This window comes from Antechinus flavipes, chromosome 6 (genome assembly GCF_016432865.1).
Source record: "Antechinus flavipes isolate AdamAnt ecotype Samford, QLD, Australia chromosome 6, AdamAnt_v2, whole genome shotgun sequence".
NCBI lineage: Eukaryota > Metazoa > Chordata > Mammalia > Dasyuromorphia > Dasyuridae > Antechinus > Antechinus flavipes.
Window position 1 is genome coordinate 155903779 of NC_067403.1, and position 21506 is coordinate 155925284.

Sequence of the window (21506 nt, forward strand, 5' to 3'; positions counted from 1 at the left end):
CACCATCTTGATTTAAACTCAGGTTTTCCTGACTTCAGCCCCAGTATTCTGCCACTGTGCATTTATTTGCCTATACATGTATACATACACAGAGTAAATATAAAGTTATTTCTTGGGGCATAAGACCAAATGGGGCAATTTGAGACAATTTCCTACAAGAGTTGTTGTAATCAATCCAGAAGATCTAAGTTTGAAATTTCCTGTGATTGGGCTATTCATTTAAGAGTTTCTGAATCTTGTTTTCCTCATTTAAAATTCAGATAATCTTTTAAGGTTAATTGTAAATTAAATATATATATAAAATATATATAAAAATATTAAAATATGTGTAAAATCTTATACATGATAAATCACTATCATTAGGATTTTTTAAAAATCGTCATCTTTGTTGGACATAGATCCTTGAAAGTCCTTTTTCATGTATATGATGATTTGAATTCTTTATTATAGAGATGACTTGCACATGTAGAGATATTTTCAAATAAAAGGGATATAAAATCCAAATATATCACTAAAACATAAAAATAAAAGCATTTTAAAAGGTCAATAAAATGTGGAGGGAAAAATATTTAGAGCTAAAAGAAGCATTAGAGATCAACTCTTTTCATGTGGACATGGTGTGTGGCCAGTGGCCAGCTTTCTATATACTTTAAAAAGTATGATTTTAAAAACATTTGTAGAAATTCAGTTTTAGAAAAGAAAGTGGGGGAAGTATGGGAAAAAGACTGTACTTGTAATTATTTTGAAGTTATTTACATTGCTCTGGCATATTGATACATGCCTGTAATCTGTTACTGAAAGCTGAAATTATTGGATTTCTTGAATTCTGTCTGAGAATGGGATGGATGGGAAAATCAGGAATACTAGTTCAGGATCTTATTAGCTGTGATTTCAGGCCTATGAATATTGTTCAAATAACTTATATAAGATAGGAAAACACTTAGTCCCCCCCCCCTCAAAGTACTTGTAGGCTAATTTTCATCCTTGGTTAAATGTTCTTTTAGCTTTCTTAGTGTATAATTCTACTAGGTCAGGGGGAACTTGTTTAAAAAACCAAACCATTCATTTCTCTAGTTGAAGGCTAGTGTGTTATAAAATATATAATCATTTGGGTGACAACAGGTATTTTCTCAGGTTCTGTGAGTGGATATTGGTTCTTAAGTGACTTGACCTGCCTTGTGCTGTGTGATGAAGCCAAAGGTATTGCTGCCAAGGTGACTAAAAGCCTTTTCCTGTTCATGTTGGATTTCAGGTGCTCTGGAGAAGACTTCCTGAGAAACCAAGGGATTGACCTGTCTCCATGGGGCTTGTGGCAGAACCATATTGCTTTAGCCTGTATGATCGTCATCTTCCTTACCATTGCCTACCTGAAACTGTTGTTTCTGAAGAAGTTTTCATAAAGAATTTTGTGAGATCAGTGCAATTCAGTCTCACAAAGTATTTATTGTAAAATGTTCATTATTTGAGCTTTTCTTGTTAAAGAATTACTCCCATTTAAATTGGATTTAATTTTACTGTGATTAACAGTTTATGTTCATTATAAAGGTGTTGTAGAAATTATGTTTGCAATATTGTAATCTTTGAAAGAAGCATATCAACATAAGCTAATAATATATATAATTTTTATATGTTTATAGAAACTAGTATAAATACATAACACTAGCATAACTCATTGATCTGGCACTGATGAGTAAATGATAAACCATAAGTATTGACATTTCTGCAATGTCAACTTTGAAATGTCTTGGGACATTAAGTTTTATGTGTTTGGACTTGTGACAATGGACCAACTATTGCTGTTTAATAATAAACTTGTTAAAATGAGCTAAATTTGATATTTTTCTCTGGAGTAATAATACTTAGAAAACTTGTGTTTAAAAGGCTTTGCATTGTGGAAAGAAATTGAGAGAGAAAATGAAGAATGGGGATTTAGCTTTGCTGCTCATTATTTGGGCAAATTACTTATTGAGAATTTATTAAATACCTATTCTGGTATTTTGTCAGGTGTTGTGGATATAAGGACAAAAATGAGGGTAGTCCTTATGTACAATGAATTTACATTCTATTGGTCGAGACAAAGGACCTCCTGAGAGGGGAAGGTGGTGTTTGGACCTTCTTGGAATGGGATTTCCTTACAAGGCAGTGGCAGAAATGATCTAGAAGGGAGACCTTGGAAGCTTTGATTATATGAGGAATATAGAGAAGAAGAGAGATGAGGTAAATAGAAAGGATCATGAAGCAGAGAATGAAGGTATAGTGTGGATAGAAAAGTTGAACAATGAAGATAGAGAATTCTTTGAAAAGTGCCATTTCACCATCTGACAAAGTTAAAACAAACATTCAAAAAATAAAAGTATATAGGAAGTAATATTCATAGAACTTAGAGACAACAAACATCAGTAATAATTGCTCTAAATGCTGAGATTGAAGAAATTATACCATAGCTTCTTGGGTGCAGCTATAAATCAGTCTTCAAAGGAAAATTAATATTTTTATAAACATATATTAAGAAAATAGGGAAGATTAATGAACTAAATAAATAGGCATTTTTAAAAATTATAAAACTAATACATAAACCTAAAGTAAGTACAAAAGAGGTTTTTTTTTAAATTTGGAAATAAATTGGGAAAAATAGAACTGATGAAACAAAAGTTGATTATTTGGAAAGATTAATAAAATTGAGAAACCCTAGTCAATCTGATTTAAGGGCAAAAACTTAATTCAATAAAATAATACAAAGAAGAGTAAATTACAATTTAAAACTAGAAGAAATAAAAAGAGTAATTAGAACATTATGCAGTTATGTGTTAACAAAGATGAGTACAACAGATAGAGGAATACTTTTAAAAGTATATGAATACCCAAATTATCAAAAGATCAGATATGGAGATTTTACCAATCTCAGAAAAGGAAATGGATCCTAGAGGTAAAGGAACTACCAGAAGATAAAAAACAGGTCCTAATGGATTCCAGAGTGAATTCTACCAAATGTTAAAAAAACAGTATGCACAGAAGCAGCTACACCCAAAGAAAGAACACTGGGAAATGAATATAAACTGCTTGCATTTTTGTTTTTCTTTCTGGGTTATTTATACCTTCTGAATCCAATTCTCCTGTGCAACAAGAGAATTGTTCGGTTCTGCACACATATATTGTATCTAGGATATTCTGTAATCTATTTAACATGTATAGGACTCCTTGCCATCTGGGGGAGGGGGTGGAGGAAGGGAGGGGAAAAATCAGAACAAAAGTGAATGCAAGGGACAATGCGGTAAAAAATTACTCTGGCATGGGTTCTCTCAATAAAAAGTTATTTAAAAAAACAGTATCCATATTTCGGGCAGAGCCAAGATGGCAGAAGAGACACATGTTTCATTCTGAGCTCCTTCACTTCCCTCAAACTATGAAATTCAGCCTCTGAAGCGACTGACAGAACCCACGAATATTGGGAATACAACACATTAACAACAAAAGATAATCTTGAAGATCTCTAGAAAAGGTGTGTTTTGGGTGTGCACAGAAGGATTCTGGACCAGGAATAGGCAGGCAGAGCAGGGAGGACAGCATACTGAGCAGATGGGGGGGGGGGGGAGCAGGGTGTGGTCTCCAGGGTCAGAAAATCTTTGGGGAGGTCTCTACCAAGTCTTGGCTACCTTTCTCTGGCAGCAAGCCAGTAGGTCAGCAGAGAAATTATAAAACTTCCAAAGAGTGTACCCCAAAGCACCTGAGAGTCACAGGACCTGGCTACACCTACCCAACACCAGAAGTGACTCAGCACTATCCCAGCAGATCCCAGTGCAGCTGCTGCCACTTCATTGCCACTTCCTGTTGTCTGTTGAGGAAGCTGGGTAATCCCTCATTGCCCCAAAAGCAGACCTCAGTGGGTTTTTTTTTCCCGTTTTATTTTATTTTACCTTTTTGTTAAAATGAGTAAAAAAGCAAAGCGGGCTCTTGTCTCTGGATGAAACCCCAAAGGGGAATATGATCTGATCCCCATCAAGTGAGGCTCTTATAGAAGGAATTAAAAAGGATCTTAAAAGAGAGCTAGAAGAAGAATGGGGAAAAGAAAGCTTTGCAAGAGGGCCTGAATAAAGCATATAACTCATTAAAAGATAGAATGGAAAAAGAAAACAACTCCCTGAAAAAACAGAATATGTGAATTGGAGAAGGTAAAAAATTCCCAGGAAAACAATTGGTGAATTGGAAAAAGAAAATAACTCCTTTAAAAAAAATTGGTGAAATGGAAAAAAATTCCATAGAACAAAAGAATCATTTAAAAACTCAATTGGACAAATACAAAAAGAAATAAAAAAGTAAATGAAAATAATTCATTAAAAATCAGAACTGAATAAATGGAAATGAAAGACTCAAGGAGACATCAAGAATCAAGCAAAACCAAAAAAAAAATGTTAAATGCCTACTAGGGAAAACAACAGACCTAGAAAATAGATAGAAAATAGATCTAGGAGAGATAATCTGAGAATTATTGGACTTCCTGAAAATCATGATGAAAAAAAGAGTCTAGACACTATTTTATAGGAAATCATCAAAAACTACCCAGATGTCATAGAATCAGAAGGTAAAATAGCCATTGAAAAAATTCATTGATCACCTACTGAGACACCAAAATTAAAATTCCAAGGAATATTGTGGCTAAATTTTAGAACTATCAGACCAAGAAAAAAGTACTACAAGCAGCCAGAAAAAAGCAATTCAAATACTGTAATAAGGATTACTTAGGATCTAACAGCATCCACATTAAAGGATCAAAGGGCCTGGAATCTGATATTCTGAAAGACAAAGGAACTTGGAATGCAGCCAAGAATAAATTACTCAGTTAACTGAGTATTTTCTTCCAGAGAAGAAGATGGACATTCAATGAAACAGGTGAATTTCATTTATTTCTGATGAAAAAAAAAAGCTTAAACAAAAAATTTGACCTTCAAATATAGAACTCAAAAGAAGCATAAAAAGATTAAAAGAACTCTTGAGAACTGCATTTCTATTATGGGTATACATAAAGAGTACATGTATAATTTGGTGTTTACTGTTATAATATAAAAAAAGAAACTAGAGGTGGAAAGGAAATTGAACCAGAAAAAGAGAAAAATGGAAGTAAAATGAGGGAAATTACATCTCACGAAGAGGCAAAGAAAACCTATTATTGAGGGAAAGAAGGAAGAGAGATGAACATTGTGTGAATCTTAACTCTCAATAGATTTGTCTCAAAGAGAAACGTCTCCCCCATCATTGAAAACTGGAAGGGGAAAAGCAAAAAGGGAAGGGGTAGGCTAAATAGAAGGGAATATGGAAATAATAGGGGAAAGGTTTAAGAAAGGGGGAGGGACTTTAAGGGGGAGGGAGGGATTCTAAAGAGGGAAGGCTTCATGAAGCAAGTGGTGCTCATAAATTTAATACTGGGGGGGAGTAAGGGGGAAAGGAAAGAAAAGCATAATCTGGGGATAATAAAATGGCAGGAAATACAGAATTAGTAGTTTAACAGTAAATGTGAATGGGGTGGACTCTCCCATAAAGCAGAGGCAGATAGCAGATTGGATTAAAAGTCAAAATCCTACAATATGTTGTTTACAGTTTCCTGTAATGTGTTTCCACATTTGAAGCAGGATGATACATACAGATTAAAGGTAAAAGACTGGAGCAGAATCTACTATGCTTCAGGTAAAGTCAAAAAAGCAGGGGTAGCCATCCTGATCTCAGATCAAGCAAAAGTAAAAATTGAACTAATTAAAAGAGAGAAGGAAGAAAACTATATTTTGCTAAAGGGTAGCATAGATAATGAAGCAATATCAATAGTAAACATATATGCCCCAAGGGGTACAGCATCTACATTCCTAAAGGAGAAGTTAAGAGAGCTGCAAGAAGAAATAGACAGCATAACTATAATAGTAGGAGCTCTCAATCTTGAGAATTCAGAATTAGATAAATCAAACCACAAAATAAATAAGAAAGAAGTTAAAGAGGTAAATAGAATACTAGAAAAGTTAGATATGATAGATCTTTGGAGAAAACTTAATGGAAATAGAAAGAAAAACACTTTTTTTCTCGGCAGTTCATGGAACCTATAAAAAAACTGACCATATATTAGGACATAAAGACCTCAAATTCAAATACAGAAAGGCAGAAATAGTAAATGCATTCTTTTCAGATCATGACGCAATAAAAGTTACATTCAATAAAAAGCCAGGGGAAAATGGACCAAAAAGTAATTGGAAACTAAATAATCTCATCCTAAAGAATGAATGGGTGAAACAGCAAATCATAGACACAGTAATTTCACCTAAGCAAATAACAACAATGAGACGAAATACCAAATTTGTGGGATGCAAAGCGGGAATAAGGGGAAATTTTATATCTCTAGAGGCTTGCATAAAATAAAGAGAAGGTCAATGAATTAGGTTTGCATCTAAAAAAGCTAGAAAAAGAGCAAATTAAAAAGCCCCAAATACCAAACTTGAAATTCTAAAAAATAAAAGGAGAGATTAATAAAATTGAAAGTAAAAAAAAAAAAACTATTGAATTAATAAATAAAACTAAGAGTTGGTTTTATGAAAAAAAAACAAAATAGAGAAACTTTTGGTAAGTATATCTATATAATAATACAAGAAAAAATAATAGAGAAAGCCCATTCTAAACAATTCCAAAATCTGTAGAGGATCAGTTTTCCCAAGCACACTAAAAATTTAAATAAGCATCTTAAAGAAATAAAGAACAGCTGAAATAGCTGAAGAAATATTCAATGCTAATATGTAGACCATTCTACTATAATAAAAATAAATTAACTTACACTTTTGATGTTATACTAATCAAATTTCCAAGGGATATTTTATAAAACTTAATATAATAAGAGTAACATCCAAAAACAAAAGATTTGGATACCAAAGGAAATGTTGAAAAAAGAAATATGGATAAAAGGGAAAATGATACAGATTATATTATAAAATTGCATTCACCAAAACCATTTTATATTAGCTGAAGAGTAAAGAGAGTAAAGAGAGAGAGATTCTTGGAACAGACAAATATTCAAAAACAATAGAATTCTATTCTATAAATCCATGAGAGCTGATAAGATCACCAAATAAAGTTTATTGTAGGGGAATAGAAAAGAACAGGTCCTTGTGGGACACTTACATGGATTTTGTGAGTGTGACTTGGATGAGAAACAGTCAGGTAAGAGGAGAACCAGTGGAGAGTGGTGGCAAATAAATCTAGAGAGAAACACAACAGTGTTAAAGCAAAAAATGTCAAAATAGTTTAAAAAAACCAGTGTTTTTGTCAAAATTGCAAAGAGGTCAAGAACAGTGAGAGCATGAAAAAGTCTGCCATTTTTGGCAATTAGGAGATAAATGCTATCTTTGGGGAGATTGATTTCAATAGAATAATGATGTTGGAAGTTGGATTGTAGTAAATTAAAAAGAGTAAGAAGTGGAAGCACCCACTGTAAACAGCCTTCTCAGAAAATTTGGCCACAAAAGGCAGAAGTGATATAGAATGATAGCATGGATGGAAAAATCAAGTAAGATTTTTTTTAGGGTGACATGGCCATGTTTATGGGCAGCAGAAAAATAGGCAGTAGACAGGGAGAGGCTGAAGATGTGAGAGAAAAAGGATGACAGAGAGGGCAATTTATTGAAGGTGACAGATTGAAATGGCATTCCTTTTGTAGGTAGAAGGGTTTGCTTAAGCAGGAGTTGGGCCACCTCTTTGTGTCAGACCAAGGTAAAGGTAAAAAATAATGACAGGAGGCATTTGACAGATAAGAGAAAGGGGATAAGAAGGAGATAAGGGGAAATGATCTAATTTTTTTTTAAATATGGAGGAGGGAAGAGGAGAGCCAAGATAACAAAGAGAAGCCAGGATGTTGCTTGAGCTCTCCCCATCTCCCTTGGAAATATTGCTAAATCAAGCCTCTAATGGATTCTAGAGTAACAGTACCCACAAAAAGATGGAGGGAAACAATTTTCCAGCTTAAGATAACATAGAAGGACTTCAGGAAAAGGGCAACTCAACTCATCACAGACACAGTGTAGACAATCTAGCAGGAGGCTCTTAGCCACTTCACAGATCAGTAACTGAGACCCCTTGATCTTGACTCATGTGAGAGTTTAGCCCCAATGCAAAAGACAAATTGTGAATTCCAGAATACTGGCACAACAGACACGACTAGTCTGGGCCAGTCCTTATAGTGGGCAAGCTGCCACACCTCTAACCCCACTGCAGAAAGTCAGTGACAAGATCCCTGTCTCCCAGCAAAATCAGTTTGGTACAATATCCCCTTGGCCTAGAAGTAGAGTTTTAAAAATGAGCCAAAAAAAATTCTGACCATAGAAAGATATTATAATGACAGGGAAGTTCAGATCAGAACATAAACTCAGAAGCAGACATCACTAGCAGAATACATACATGTGATATCTCAAAGGGGAATATAGATTGGTCTCAAACTCAAAAAATTGTGTTGGAAAAGTTCAAAAAGTGTTTTAAAAATCAAGGAAGATGCAGGAAAAAATGGGGAAAAGAAATAAGTTATGCAGGAGAATTATGAAAAGAGAATCAATAAGTTAGGGAAAAACCCCTCAAAATTGAAGAAGCAACTCCTTAAAAATAGAATTGGCTAACTGGGGGGGGAAATCCACTGAAGAAAACAATTCCTCCAAAAGTCGAGTTGGTTAAATGAAAAAGGAGATAAAGAAGCTAAAAAGGAGAAAAGAATTCATTAAAAATTAGAATTGGGCAAGTGGAAGCCAATTACTCTATGAGACATCAAAAGTCAGTCAAACATAAGTAAAAGAATAAAAAAAAAATAGAAGAAAACATAAAATACCGCTTTGGAAAAACAACTGAGCTGGAAAATAGATCCAGGAGAAAGAATATCTCTAGAGAAATGCACACAAAATAAAAGTAAAAGGCTAAAGCAGAATGTATTACATTTCAGTTGAAGTGAAAAAAACAAAACAAACCAGGAGTAGCAATGATAATCTCGAAGAAAAAGAAAAATAAGAAAACTAGTTAAAAGAGATATGAAAGAAGATTACTAAATGTTACTAAAAGGGACTATCAATGATGAAGTAATATAAATGCTAAGCATATATTCATAAAGTGGCACAACATCCAAATTCCTAGAGGAGAAGTGAGTTACAGGAAAAAATAAATAGCAAAACTATACAAGTGGGGGAATCTCAACCTCCCTCTCTCAAAAACAGATAAATCTAACCATAAAATAAACAAAAAAGAAATTAAGTTAAAAGAATTTTTAAAAAGTTAGATATGACAGACCTCTGAAAATAATCAAATGGGGAAAGAAAATAATATATCTTTCTCAGTGGCATATGACATCTACAGAAATTGACCATATATCAGGGAATATGACAATCAAATGCAGAAAAGCAGAAATATTAAATGAATCCCTTTCAGCTCATAATATAATAAAAATTTGTGGATTTAAGGGCCTTGGAAAAAGATGAAACATTCATTGGAAACTAAATAATCTAATAAAGAATTAGTCAACAAATTGTGGAAAGCATCAGAAATTTCATCCAAGAAAATGACAATAATGAGACAATATACAAAAATTTATGGGATGCAGCCAAAAAACTTCTTAAGGGAAATTTTATGTCTCTAAATGCTTACATGAATAAAATAAAGAGAGATCGGTGATTTGGGCAAGCAACTAAAAAAGCTGGAAAAAAAAATTTTTTTAATCACCAATTAAATACCAAAATAGAATTCTGAGAATCAGAAGACAGATTAATAAAATTAAAAGTAAAAAAAAAATAAAACTATTGAACTAGTTCAATAAGTAAAACTTATTGGTTTTATGGAGGGGAAACAAAATTACTAAACCTTTGGTTAATTTGATTAGAAAAAAGAAGAAAAACCAAATGACCAGTATCAATGAAGGGTGAATTCACCACCATTGAAAATGAAAGAAATAAATAGGAGCTATTTTTGCCCAACTATGTGCCAATAAATCTGATATTCTAAGCAAAAAGGATGCCTATTTACAAAAGTATAAATTTTCCCAGATTAACAGCAGAAATAATAAAATGCTTGACCCCATTTTAGAAAAAAAAATTGAACAAATCATCAATGATCCCCTAAAACAAAATCTTCAGCCAGATGGAGTCTACCAAACATTTAAAGAACAATTTAATTTCATTAATACATAAACTATTTGGAAAAAATAAGTGAAGGCACCTTGCCAAATATTGGCATAATATGATGCTTTTTTGACACAAATATAGTGCTCAGAGAAAGAAAATTATAGCTAAATTTCCCTAATGAATATTGATGCAAAAATGTTTAAATATTAGCAAAAAAAATTACAGAAATTTGTCACCAGGATAATACACAATATTAACAGGTGAGATTTATATCAGGAATGCAGAGTTGATTCAATTTCAGGAAAATTAGCAGAATAATTGACCATACCAGTAACAAAACTAAAATCATATGATTATCTCAAGCAATGCAGAAAAAGCATTTGACAAAATACAGCACTCCTTCCTATTAAAAACATTAGAGAGCATAGGAATAAATGCAATTTTCCTTAAAATGATAAGTATTATCTATCTTATACCATCAGCAAGCATATATAATAGGGATAAGCTAAAAGCATTCCCAATAGGATCACCTGAGATGACTAATACTATTCAATATTGTACTAGAAATGTTGATTAGCAATAGTTAATTAGCAATAAGAGAAAAAAATAGATGGAATTAGAATAGGCAATAAGAACACAAAATTCACTCTTTGCAGATGATGTGGTATACATATATATTTATATGATATATGGTATTTTTAGAGAATCCTAGAGAAACAACCAAAAACCTATTTGAAAAAATTAACAATTTGAGCAAAGTTCAAGATATAAAATAAGCTCATATAAATCACTGACATTTCTATATAAAGCAGCAAGGGATAGAAAGAGAAATTCCATTTAAAATAACTGTAGACAATACTGACTGACTAGGACACTAATGCATTGTTGGTGGAGTTGTGAACTGATCCAACCATTCTGGAAAGCAATTTGGAGCTATGCTAAGGGCTCTAAAAACCTGCATATCCTTTGATCTACCAGTGTCACTATTGGGTCTGTATCCCAAAGAGATTTTATGGGTAGGGATGCACATATGTAATAGCTTTTTGTGGTGGCAAGGAACTAGAAATTGAGGAGATGCTCATCAATTGGAGAATGACTGAACAAGTTATGGTATATGAATGTAATGGAATATTATTGTTCAATAAGACAAGACCAGCAGGCTGATTTCAGAAAAGCTTGGAAGGACTTAGATGAACTGATACTAAGTGAACTGAGCAGAATCAGGAGAACATTGTACACAGCAACAAGATTGTGTGATGATCAGCTAGGATAGATTTAGCTCTTCTCAGCAATACAATGATTCAAGACTGTTACAATAGACTTGTGATGGAAAATGCCATCCACATTCAGAGAAAGAAATGTGGAGACTGAATGCAAAGCAAAGTTTTTTTTTTTCACTTTTTTGTTTGCTTTTTCTTTCTCCTGATTTTTCCTTTTTGTTCTGATTTTCTTCCATAACATGATTAATATGGAGATCTGTTTAATATAATTGTCATAGTTCTCATTTTACAACAATGTTAGGAGGTTCTATTTATAGGTGATAGCTTCTATTTATAATTAAGGAATGAGGCAGAGATTAAGTGACATGTCTTACTGAGACTGCATTTATTCTCAGCTTTTCCTGACTCTATGCCCAGTGTTCTATCCACTGCTCTACATAGTTGCCTCAAGAAAATAGAGAATAAATAAATAGAAAAAACTGTTTTTGCATCACATATTTCTAATGAAAAGTTAACATACAAAGTTTACATTTAAAATGCAAAAGGGACTAGTTATATGAGGAAGAACCATTCTCCAATAAGTGGTAATAGTGCATGAACATGAAACCCTCAAAAGAGATGTCATAAAAGTCATGAAAATATTAAAAACTACTAATTGAATGAAAATTTAAACAATTCTGACATTCTGATACCTATTAAATTGGCAACAATAAATAAAAATCAAAATTCCAGTGTTTATATGAATGTGCTATAACAATTACTAATGGAATTGTGAAATGGTCCAATCTTTTTGGAATATAATATGGGAAATTTGGGAATTTGGGAAAGTAATTCTTGTTACCCAATGAGAATTATAAAACTGCCTAGACTTAGTAATCACCCTACTAGGACTAATCAATTAAATAATAAATATTAAGTATCTACATTGTGCTAGCCACTTTGCTAAGTTCTGAGAATAAAAGTGTCATAAGACAGTCCTTAGAAACTCCCAATCTAATGGGGGTAAACAACATGTAAGCAATTATATATAGGGAAAGGTATATAATGGATAAATAGGAAGTAATTAACAGAGGGAAAATATTAGAATTAAGAGGGGTTGGGGAAGACTTCTAGTAAAAGTAAGGATTTTAATTGGTACTTCAGGGAAGCTAAAGTTGTTGGTTGTTGGGAGTAGAAAAGGGAAAGCATTCCAGGAATGGGGGACAAGCAGAGAAAAATGCCTAAATCCAAGAGATGGAATGTATTATTTATGGAATAGTCAGGAAGTTGGTTTTACTGGACCAGAAAGTACATATCAAGGGAGAAGGAAGATTGAAAAAGTCAGCTAGGGGCTAGGCTAGAAAGGGCTTTGAATGCCCTTTCAAAATGTTGAATTTTTGTATTTGATACTAGAGGTAATAGGAAGTCACTGGGGTTTTTTGGGTAAGATCATGATATGGTCAGACTTGCATTTTGAGAAAATCCTTTTGGTGGCTGAATGGAGGATGGATCCTAGAAGGAAATACTGCAAAAGTGAAATCAAGGTTTTGGCAACAGCTTTGATATAATGGGGTTGAGGGATAGTGAGAAATCTAGAATGATTTTTAGGTTTCTGAGCCTGAGGAACTGGGAAAATGGTATTGCCATCTAGGAGAAGAAGAGGGTTTAGAGGGAAAGATGAGTTCAGTTTTGGATATGTGGAGTTTAAGATGTCTATTGTACATTCAGTTGGAGATGTTTGATGGGCAGTTAGAGATGGGAGATGGGAGATTATTGAGAATGTAGGATAAAATAAATAAATTTGAGAATCATTAGCATAGAGATTGTAATTAAGCCCGTGCAAGCTGAGATCAAGTGAAATGATATAAAGGAGGATACTTTTTTGAAGGCAAACAAGGTCTTCTTTTGCTACAGTTTTTATCTAACCTTTGATCATTGAATAGGTGTTATCTCAGACAAACTGAGACCTAAGAAAGAATGTAGCTTATAAAAGCCAAGGTCTCCCCTGCATTCAAGGCCATCACAGATTGTCCTGACCTATGTCTTGAGCACTGGTAGACTCTGGTAAAAGACCATGGCTGATGACTTTGCACAGCTCTACCTTATTTCACTTCACTTATAATTTAAGACCTTACCTTCCTGATGTCATTGGTCTTTGAGAATGAAGAATAAAAAACAATCTGGGGGGTGTAGAGAGCCCAGGACATCTACGATTAGTGGATGTGATCTAAATCCAGCAAAAGAGAGAGAAGGAGTGGTCAGATAAGTGGGATAAGAACCAGAGAAGTAGTGTCCCAAAATCTAGAGTACCAAGGAGGAGAGAGTGATCAACAGAGACAAGAGCCAGCGAGCAACAGAGGATTGAGAACAGGCCATTAGATTTGACCATTAAAAGATCATTAGTAACTATGGGGAAAACAGTTCAGGTAGAATGAGGATTGGAAGCTGGATTGCAAGGTATAAGAAATCAAGAGGACAATGGAGGCACCTATAATAGATGGCCTTTTTCAGGAGTTTCTCTACAAAGCACAGAAGTTAGGGATGGGAGGACCACGTGAGTTCCTTCAGGATTGGGAAGACATGGGTATGTTTACAGGTAGTAATGAATTGCTGAGGCAGGTATGGCCTAACAAGCCACAAGAGCCACAAATGTGTAATGAATCCAGTCAGAATGATAGTGTACTTTTTTGTATTTTCATTCAGTTGCACGTATGTAGGCATGAAAATGACAAATGGTGGGAATGAGCCAAGAATGAAACTTACCTGGACATAGTTGGTGATATATGGGTTGTAGGGATTCAAGGGAGGACAGTGTAGAGTACTGAACAGTAGGTTTGTGGGAAACTTTGTAATGAATCATTTATATGATTCCAGAGTCAAGAGTTTTGTACAAAATATAGTTGCTATCTCACTACAATCTACTGAAAGTTAATCCTAAACTTTTAAAATTTCATTTTGTATTTTATTTTCCCCCAGTTATATGTAAAAACAATTTTTAACATTTGTTTTTAAAATTTTGAGTTTCAGATTCTTTCCCTTCCTTCCTCTCAATCCCTCTATCTAAGAATGCAAGCAATTCAATATAGATTATACATGTGTAGTCATGCACATTTCCATAATCATGTTGTGAAATAAAAGAGAGCAAAAAAAAAAAAACACCTCAAGAAAAATAAAGTAAAAAAAAGTGCTTCAATCTACGTTTAGATACCATCAGTTTTCTCTGAGGATGGATAACATTTTTCATCATAAATCCTTCAGATTTGTTTTGGATCATTGTATTGCTGAGAATAGCTAAATCATGCTAAGATCACAGTTGATCATCTTACAATATTACTATTACTTTGTTCCCAGTACATTTTCCTTTGCATCAGCTCATGGAAGTCTTTCCATAACCTTAAACTTCTAATCAGAATTGTCTAAGGGCTTCCTCACATTAGAGGCCACCAAGTAAAATTTGAATGATTGGTGGACATGTTATAAAGAGGATTCATATTTAGATATTTTTATGTTGGATGACCTCAGAGATATTGACTTAATTCACATTTTGTGACATTTCACAGAACAGAATTTCCTGCTTTATTATGCATTTTATTTTTTGGTGGTTCTATTATTTCATTACTGTGGATATATATCCCTGTAATATATGTAAAGAAGGCATTATCTTTTTCATTTTATAGATTAATAGTAAAGCCAAGATAGTGAAGCAGATGTATAAAATGCAAGAGTTAAAAAGTAATTCTGACATTTCACTGTTCTTCCCTTTTAAGGACAAGATTATGAGAAAGAAACAAGTTTGAAAGCTACTTAAAAGTACTTAGGATGGCTAGATCCTACAGTGTGACTGCCTGAATTTAAGCCGCCCACTGGCTTCCTATGGACAAAAACACAGGGTCAGAGGAAACCCCTCCATCTGTCAGACAGAAGTGGTCAGAATGAGAATCTACTAATTGGTTCTAACAGGTGGGTGATATGCTGCTGAGGAAGCAGAGAAGATGAGGATGTAGGCTTCTGAGTTGATTTGCCACACAATCTCAAGCTTCTTGAAGAGAGCTAAATGCTCCCCCTTCATCAATAGAGAGGTGTGGGAAATGTAGAATGAGGCCTATGTTGCTGGAATCGATCAATGTTGTTTTGCTTATTTGTACTTTTTTATGAGAGAATTTTCTTGGCAAGGTGGGGTGGGACTGAGAAATGACTGATTTTTAAAAACCTCAACAAACCACTATCTCTATAAAATATTTTATAAAAGGAATCTTTAATAAACACAAGGGCCAGTTGGTGTTCACAATTTCAAATCTGCTGCTCTTGTTGGTGTTTATAAGTTCTTATGAATCTATTTGCCAGTTATTTTAGAGGAGAGAAGGGATTTTAATATGCTTTAGGAATTTTGTCACTTTAATAACTGGAAACAGTATATAATTAACATAAGGACATTATTTGCTCCAAAAGTATTCTCTTTTGTAGTATTGTGGTATGGAAAAGAGAGATGGCAGAACATTCAGATGAGAATTTGGAAGTGGGAGGATCCAAGTTTTTAATCTTAGTTATTTATTTAAGCTCTTTGGATCTCAAGTCCTCATCTGTAAAATGAAAGAGGTTGGACAAGTCCATTTCTAAGCTTACAGTTCAAATTCTATATCCTATGACTTATGATTAAATAAAAACCAAGTTTTTTCTCCTTTTGATAAAAACCACTCATACATGTGCTGTTATATATAACATACAGATCTTTATTAGGAAATAAAGTGCTCAGAGTTAGAAAATGATTAAAATTCTTGACTGCTGTAGAAAACCTGAAATAAAGAATTTCTTACTAAGACCAATAGAGGGAAGGAGTGGGAAAGGAAAGGAGATGGAGGCAAGATTACATTCTTCAAAGACCAAGGAAAAGGATGGCAATTGCAATATAGAAGAAAATGACAGCTATTTCAAATTTTTACAGTTAAAATAAAAATAACATAATATAAAAGTAGTATAAAAGTTTACTATTGGCCATGATTACTTGTTGGCACATGGTCAACATACATACATGGAAATTCCATGAAATTTATTGCACTTCAAGATGAAGTTTGTTCATAAGTAACATGTTATTCTACACACACACACACACACACACACACACACACACACTCACCATAGTGATACAAATGCATTGATTTCTTTTTTAGTAAATAGGTTTTTTTTGTGGTGATATAGCATATTCAGAAAGAAAGTATAACATTAGAATGAAAATATGTGCAAAAGTCAGACTAAGGAAGTATTTTGAATGTGGCGTATTTTCTCTAGAAACTAATCTGAGGGACCATATTTGCTTATGTTTTCAATTAATGGATGACCAACATGGTAATTTATATAAACAATTTCCATACTCCAAAAATCCCAAATAATCCTGACCTATCTATTTCTTTCAACTCTTGATGTTATAATCAAGCCCTGAAATATTTTGCTCTCCTCTTGCTGCTTAGTGATTTTTAGTCATGTCTGACTCTGTGACTCCACAAAATTTTTTTGACAAAGACACTTGGAGTGGTTTGCCACTTCCTTCTCCTTGAAGAAATGGAGGCAAGCAGGGTAAAGTGCCTTGCTCAGGGTTATAGATATGAAGTCATAGGTACTAAGTGACTGAGATCAGATTTGAATTCAGAGAGCTGAGTCTTTCTAACTCCAGGCCTGGCACTTGTCAGAATTTTTTTTCTTCAAATATACCATCTCTTCTTCAAAACATAAAGTTCTAAAATTTGGTAACTACAAATCCAAAATAAACCAATCTTTCAACAATAATCTAACTTTCAATATCAAAACTTCCTTTCCAAAAAACTGGTACATTCTGGTTATATGCTATACTAATATTAACATTTAATAAAGTAATTCTTATAAAATTTGAATTTTCCTAGTACATGAATTTAGTAAATTAGTCCTGATTTCCCCATATCTTGGTTTGAAAACTGTAAAGATCGTTTTCTTTTTCTCACCCAAGTGTACTAAAAAATTTAGTTTGATTTAATTTAGGGAACAACCAGTGCTCCACATCCTTTCTAATCTTATTTTATGACTCTGTGGTAGAGAGACCACTGTGGGATCTTTGTCTCCATGAATTCAAATCAATGTCCATGTGACAGCTAGACTATGGTCTTAGTTCTATTCACAGATTAATAAACAATACATTAAGTGGATGGTGAATATAAATGCTAAATGTGTTAATCAAGCAAAGAAATTCTAAGCAGGGCTATTAATCCTTTGGTTTAAGAGTCCCTTTCTTTCTTATCTTTCATGTATGTTTCATATTGGTCACCCTGTTGAGACAAAGACTTAAAAAAAATAAAAGTAAAGCTAAGAACTAAGCTTGATGTGACACGAAATATTCAGATAAGTCTGAACTGAAGTTAATACTGCTATATTCCCTCAACCATTCTTCAAAGATGATACAATACTGTTTTTGGGGGGGATTTGGAAACAATTCTATTTTTTTTCTCAAAGCATTATTGCTGTTGGTATGTGTAAAAGGCTAATTTATCATCAACTGATGCAATATAGTAAGATTTGCAATAGCAATCCAATACTGCTTTCAGTATTCTACAAAAAAGACCTGGCTGCTTCTATACTCAACAAAGAGAAAAGGAAAAAATACCTTCCTTTATCTATGAGAAAAAATTTATACAATAAATTAAAGTGCAGCGGAAAAAAGGACAAATGGTCAAAGGGACCACCAACATCAGACTGTGGCCATGAAATATAAATAGTTTATAGATTTCTGCAATTTAGGATTTGCTGGTTTCTCTCTAGAAAGGCACAGACTATCCATGGATACTGGCACCTCCATTTCCTCCTCCACCTTCTACTCCTTCTGTGGACTGGGAGGATGAAGGGCGGGAACTCCTTGGACGTGGCTGACCACTGGGTCCCACAGGAGTGCCTAACCGCTGACTGATTTGAGAAGCTGCATCATCCGATTCCCAGCGTTCCAATTCTTCCCGCACTAGGCGCTCCATCTGCTCCCTGTGGATTTCATTATCACGACCAAGCCTTTCATCCTAAGGGTGAAGAAGAAACAAAGGTGATGATAGGGGATTCAGAACCTAGAAATTATAAGGCAGGATGAATGCCTTCTGAAACATGGGAAAAATGTGAATGAAGCTTAGGGGACCTGGGTGGGATTAAGATTAAGAACAATCTTATGACACATCTATAAAATGAGGGTGTTCAATTCCATAGCCTTTAAGATTTCTTCCAGCTCTAAATTTGTGATCTCATAAATTTATGCCTACAATTCACATTCAGAAATATGAATTTATTTGTAGACATTCAATTTATAATATAATTTATAAACATTTAATTATGTTTAAAAGATACTATGAAAGACAAAAGAACAAATGATTAAAAATAAATCACATAAATTCTAATTTTTTATATGAAAAAAACTGAGCTCATTATTAGATGTATTAGTCAATCAATACAGTAATGTTTTACGGCACTTTTGTATTAAATTTGTTATTACACCACTGAACAAATAGAAAGTAGGTGACATTTTTATAAAAGAGAGGGAGGTTTCCATAGTTAATTTTCAAACCAAACTTCTTCATATACAAAGATGGTTCTAGTCATTAACGAGGTGCATTGAGTCAGCCAGTTTGCCACTCTAATAGCAAGATGGATTTGTGCTAGTCCATTCATATACTCATTCTGTTCTCTCTTTTACCAACAGCATATTATTAGTGAGATAATAACTAGATGTAGGAGTATAAGTTATAGCTCTAGAACAGACCTAAGTGAAATAAATGATCCACTAGTACAGACCTATGCTCTGGGACAGATGTCATAGTGTGTCAAAAATGCTTCTCACTGTGAGCCTATGAAAAATCCACTTTTGGCTTTGTTCTTATATTACCTTGGTACTGTTGGAATTAACACCTGGCTTCCATAATGCTACTATACTAGGTATGACCAGCACCAATATTACAGATATTGTTATTGAAGAAATGTGATAGTGTCACAATTTTTATTCTACTTCAGTTACCTCACAGAACCTCTTACCTCTGCTACTCCATCTAGAAGTCTTCCTAATACTTCTCGTCTTTTCAGTTTGGCCCTTTCCATGATTTCCAGTTTTACAATGACAGCATCAATTTTGGAGACAATACTGCCAATGGAGTGTTCCATCCGGTCTACTCGTCTAACAAGTCTGCAGGAAACCAATGATTATGAGAAGGTGCAGCCATTGTCTTCCAACATTTTCTCTAAATTTAGCTAGTCAATCTAGGGGTGAGGGAGAGGGAATCTGAAAGAAATGCTTTATCAGACCTCTCAAATGGTTATTTCAATTGTGAAATCAGGGTAGTGATGGGAGGCAGTATTTACAGCTAGAGAGAGTCCAAGAATGGATGATCCTATTAAGATTCTCATTAATAAAAACTAAGCCAAACAAAATATGCTTACACTTGAAATTCTTCATAAGAAACTCCACTAGAGCTGCTACCCCTCCTTCGAGAGCTATGCCCACTGTCCTCATCATCATCCTCTTCAGAATCATCCAGGTTTCGTGGGAAGCTTCGAATGCTCATAGGTCGGGGCAAAGAGCTATGATCCAGATCCAGATCCTCCTGCAGAATGGACAAGAACACTGGTAAGAATAAGGAGGCTCGTGGCTTTCTTCAACAATGAGATGATTCAGGCCAGTTCCAATGATCTTGTGATGAAGAGAGCCATCTGCACCTAGAGAGAGGACTGTGGGAACTGAATGAAGATCACAACATAGCATTTTCACTCTTTTTGATGTTGTTTATTTGTCTTTTGTTTTTTTCTAATTTTTTCCTTTTTGATCTGATTTTTTTGTACAGCAAGATAATTGCATGAAAAATAACTGTTTGGACATGTATACTTATATTGTATTTAACTTATACTTTAACATATTTAATGTTTAACCTGCCATCTGGGGGAGGGGATGTGGGGAAGGAGGGGAAAAATTGGAACAAAAGGTTTGGCAATTGTCAATCCTAAAAATTACCCATACATATAACTTGTAAATAAAAAGCTATAATAATAGAAAAATTTTTAAAAAATAATTGCATGAATATATATACATACATTAGATTGAACATATTTTTAGCATTTTTAACATGTATTGGATTACTTGCCATTTAGGAGAGGGGGTGGGGGAAAAGGGAGGAAAATTTGGAACACAAAGTTTTGCAAGGGTCAATGTTGAAAAATTATTAATGCATATGTTTTGAAAATGAAAGCTTTAATAAAAAAAGAATAAGGAGGCTAAAAAAAAAAGCTAACAAATCAACAAGCATTTATTTAATGCCAATGATAAGCCAGGCACTATATTTAGACCAGAGATACAAAGGAAGGCAATAGTCCCTGAATCCTCAAGGAGTCACAATCTAATCTAAGCATTTATTTAGTGCCATTGGTAAGCCAGGCACTATACTTAGGACAAGAGATATAAAAGAAGGTAACAATCCCTGAATCCCCAAGGAGTCCCAATTTAATAATGGTGACATGGTCAGACATGCATTGCACTTTAGGAAAATCACTTTGACAACAGAATGGAATATGGACTGGGGTGATGAGACGAGTGGCAGGAAAAACAACCAGCAATTAATATATAATAGCCCCCTCCAATAATACATAATAGCCTAGGGGTGAAGTGATAGGGTCTTGCATCAGGGATACTTTAGTGTCAAGAAAGAAAGACTGTATATGACAGACATTTGAAAAGGAAAATCAACAAAATTTGGCAAGAGATTGGATCCAAGAAGTTATAAAGAGCAAGGATTTGAAGACATCTAGATTGCAAGCCAGGGTGACTAGAAAAATGGTACAATAGTAATGTCAAAGTTAGGAAAGAAGGGGTATTCTGAGGGAAAGATAATGAGTTCAGATTCAAATTCAAATTTGAATTCAAATTCAGTTTCAATTATTCAGTTTAATAATCCCCATATTGGGATTAAGGTGTTCCAGGAGACATATAATTCAAGATCTCCAATAAGCAGTTGAAGATGCAATACTGAAATTCAGAAGAAAGGCTGGGCTGAGTAAATGAATCTGAGATTTATCTGCAAAGAAATGGTAATTGAACCTATGGCAGTTGATGTGACCTCCAAGTGAAATAGTATGGAGGGAATAAAAAAGAGGGCTCAGAGGAAAAGCCTAGGGGATATCTGTTGTTAAGTGGACATGATCTAGA

The 21506-nt window shown here is 34.0% G+C and overlaps 2 protein-coding genes across 4 annotated transcripts in view; one reads left to right on the forward strand and one right to left on the reverse strand.

Annotated features, from left to right (window-relative positions):
• ABCG2 (ATP binding cassette subfamily G member 2 (Junior blood group)) overlaps positions 1-1824 on the forward strand; it is a 73857-nt gene extending 72033 nt beyond the window's left edge. For all 3 annotated transcript variants that reach the window (XM_051967689.1, XM_051967692.1, XM_051967690.1), the window contains one exon: positions 1253-1824. In XM_051967689.1, coding sequence (XP_051823649.1) covers positions 1253-1400 — 148 coding nt within the window. In that variant the 3' untranslated portion in view covers positions 1401-1824. The remainder of the gene's footprint in view (positions 1-1252) is intronic.
• Positions 1825-16026: 14202 nt separating this feature from the next.
• Positions 16027-21506, reverse strand: part of PKD2 (polycystin 2, transient receptor potential cation channel) — a 68521-nt gene continuing 63041 nt past the window's right edge. Inside the window, exons 13-15 of the mRNA XM_051967728.1 lie at positions 19751-19914; positions 19349-19496; positions 16027-18348 (exon numbers count right to left, since the gene is read on the reverse strand). Coding sequence (XP_051823688.1) covers positions 18112-18348; positions 19349-19496; positions 19751-19914 — 549 coding nt within the window. The 3' untranslated portion in view covers positions 16027-18111. The remainder of the gene's footprint in view (positions 18349-19348; positions 19497-19750; positions 19915-21506) is intronic.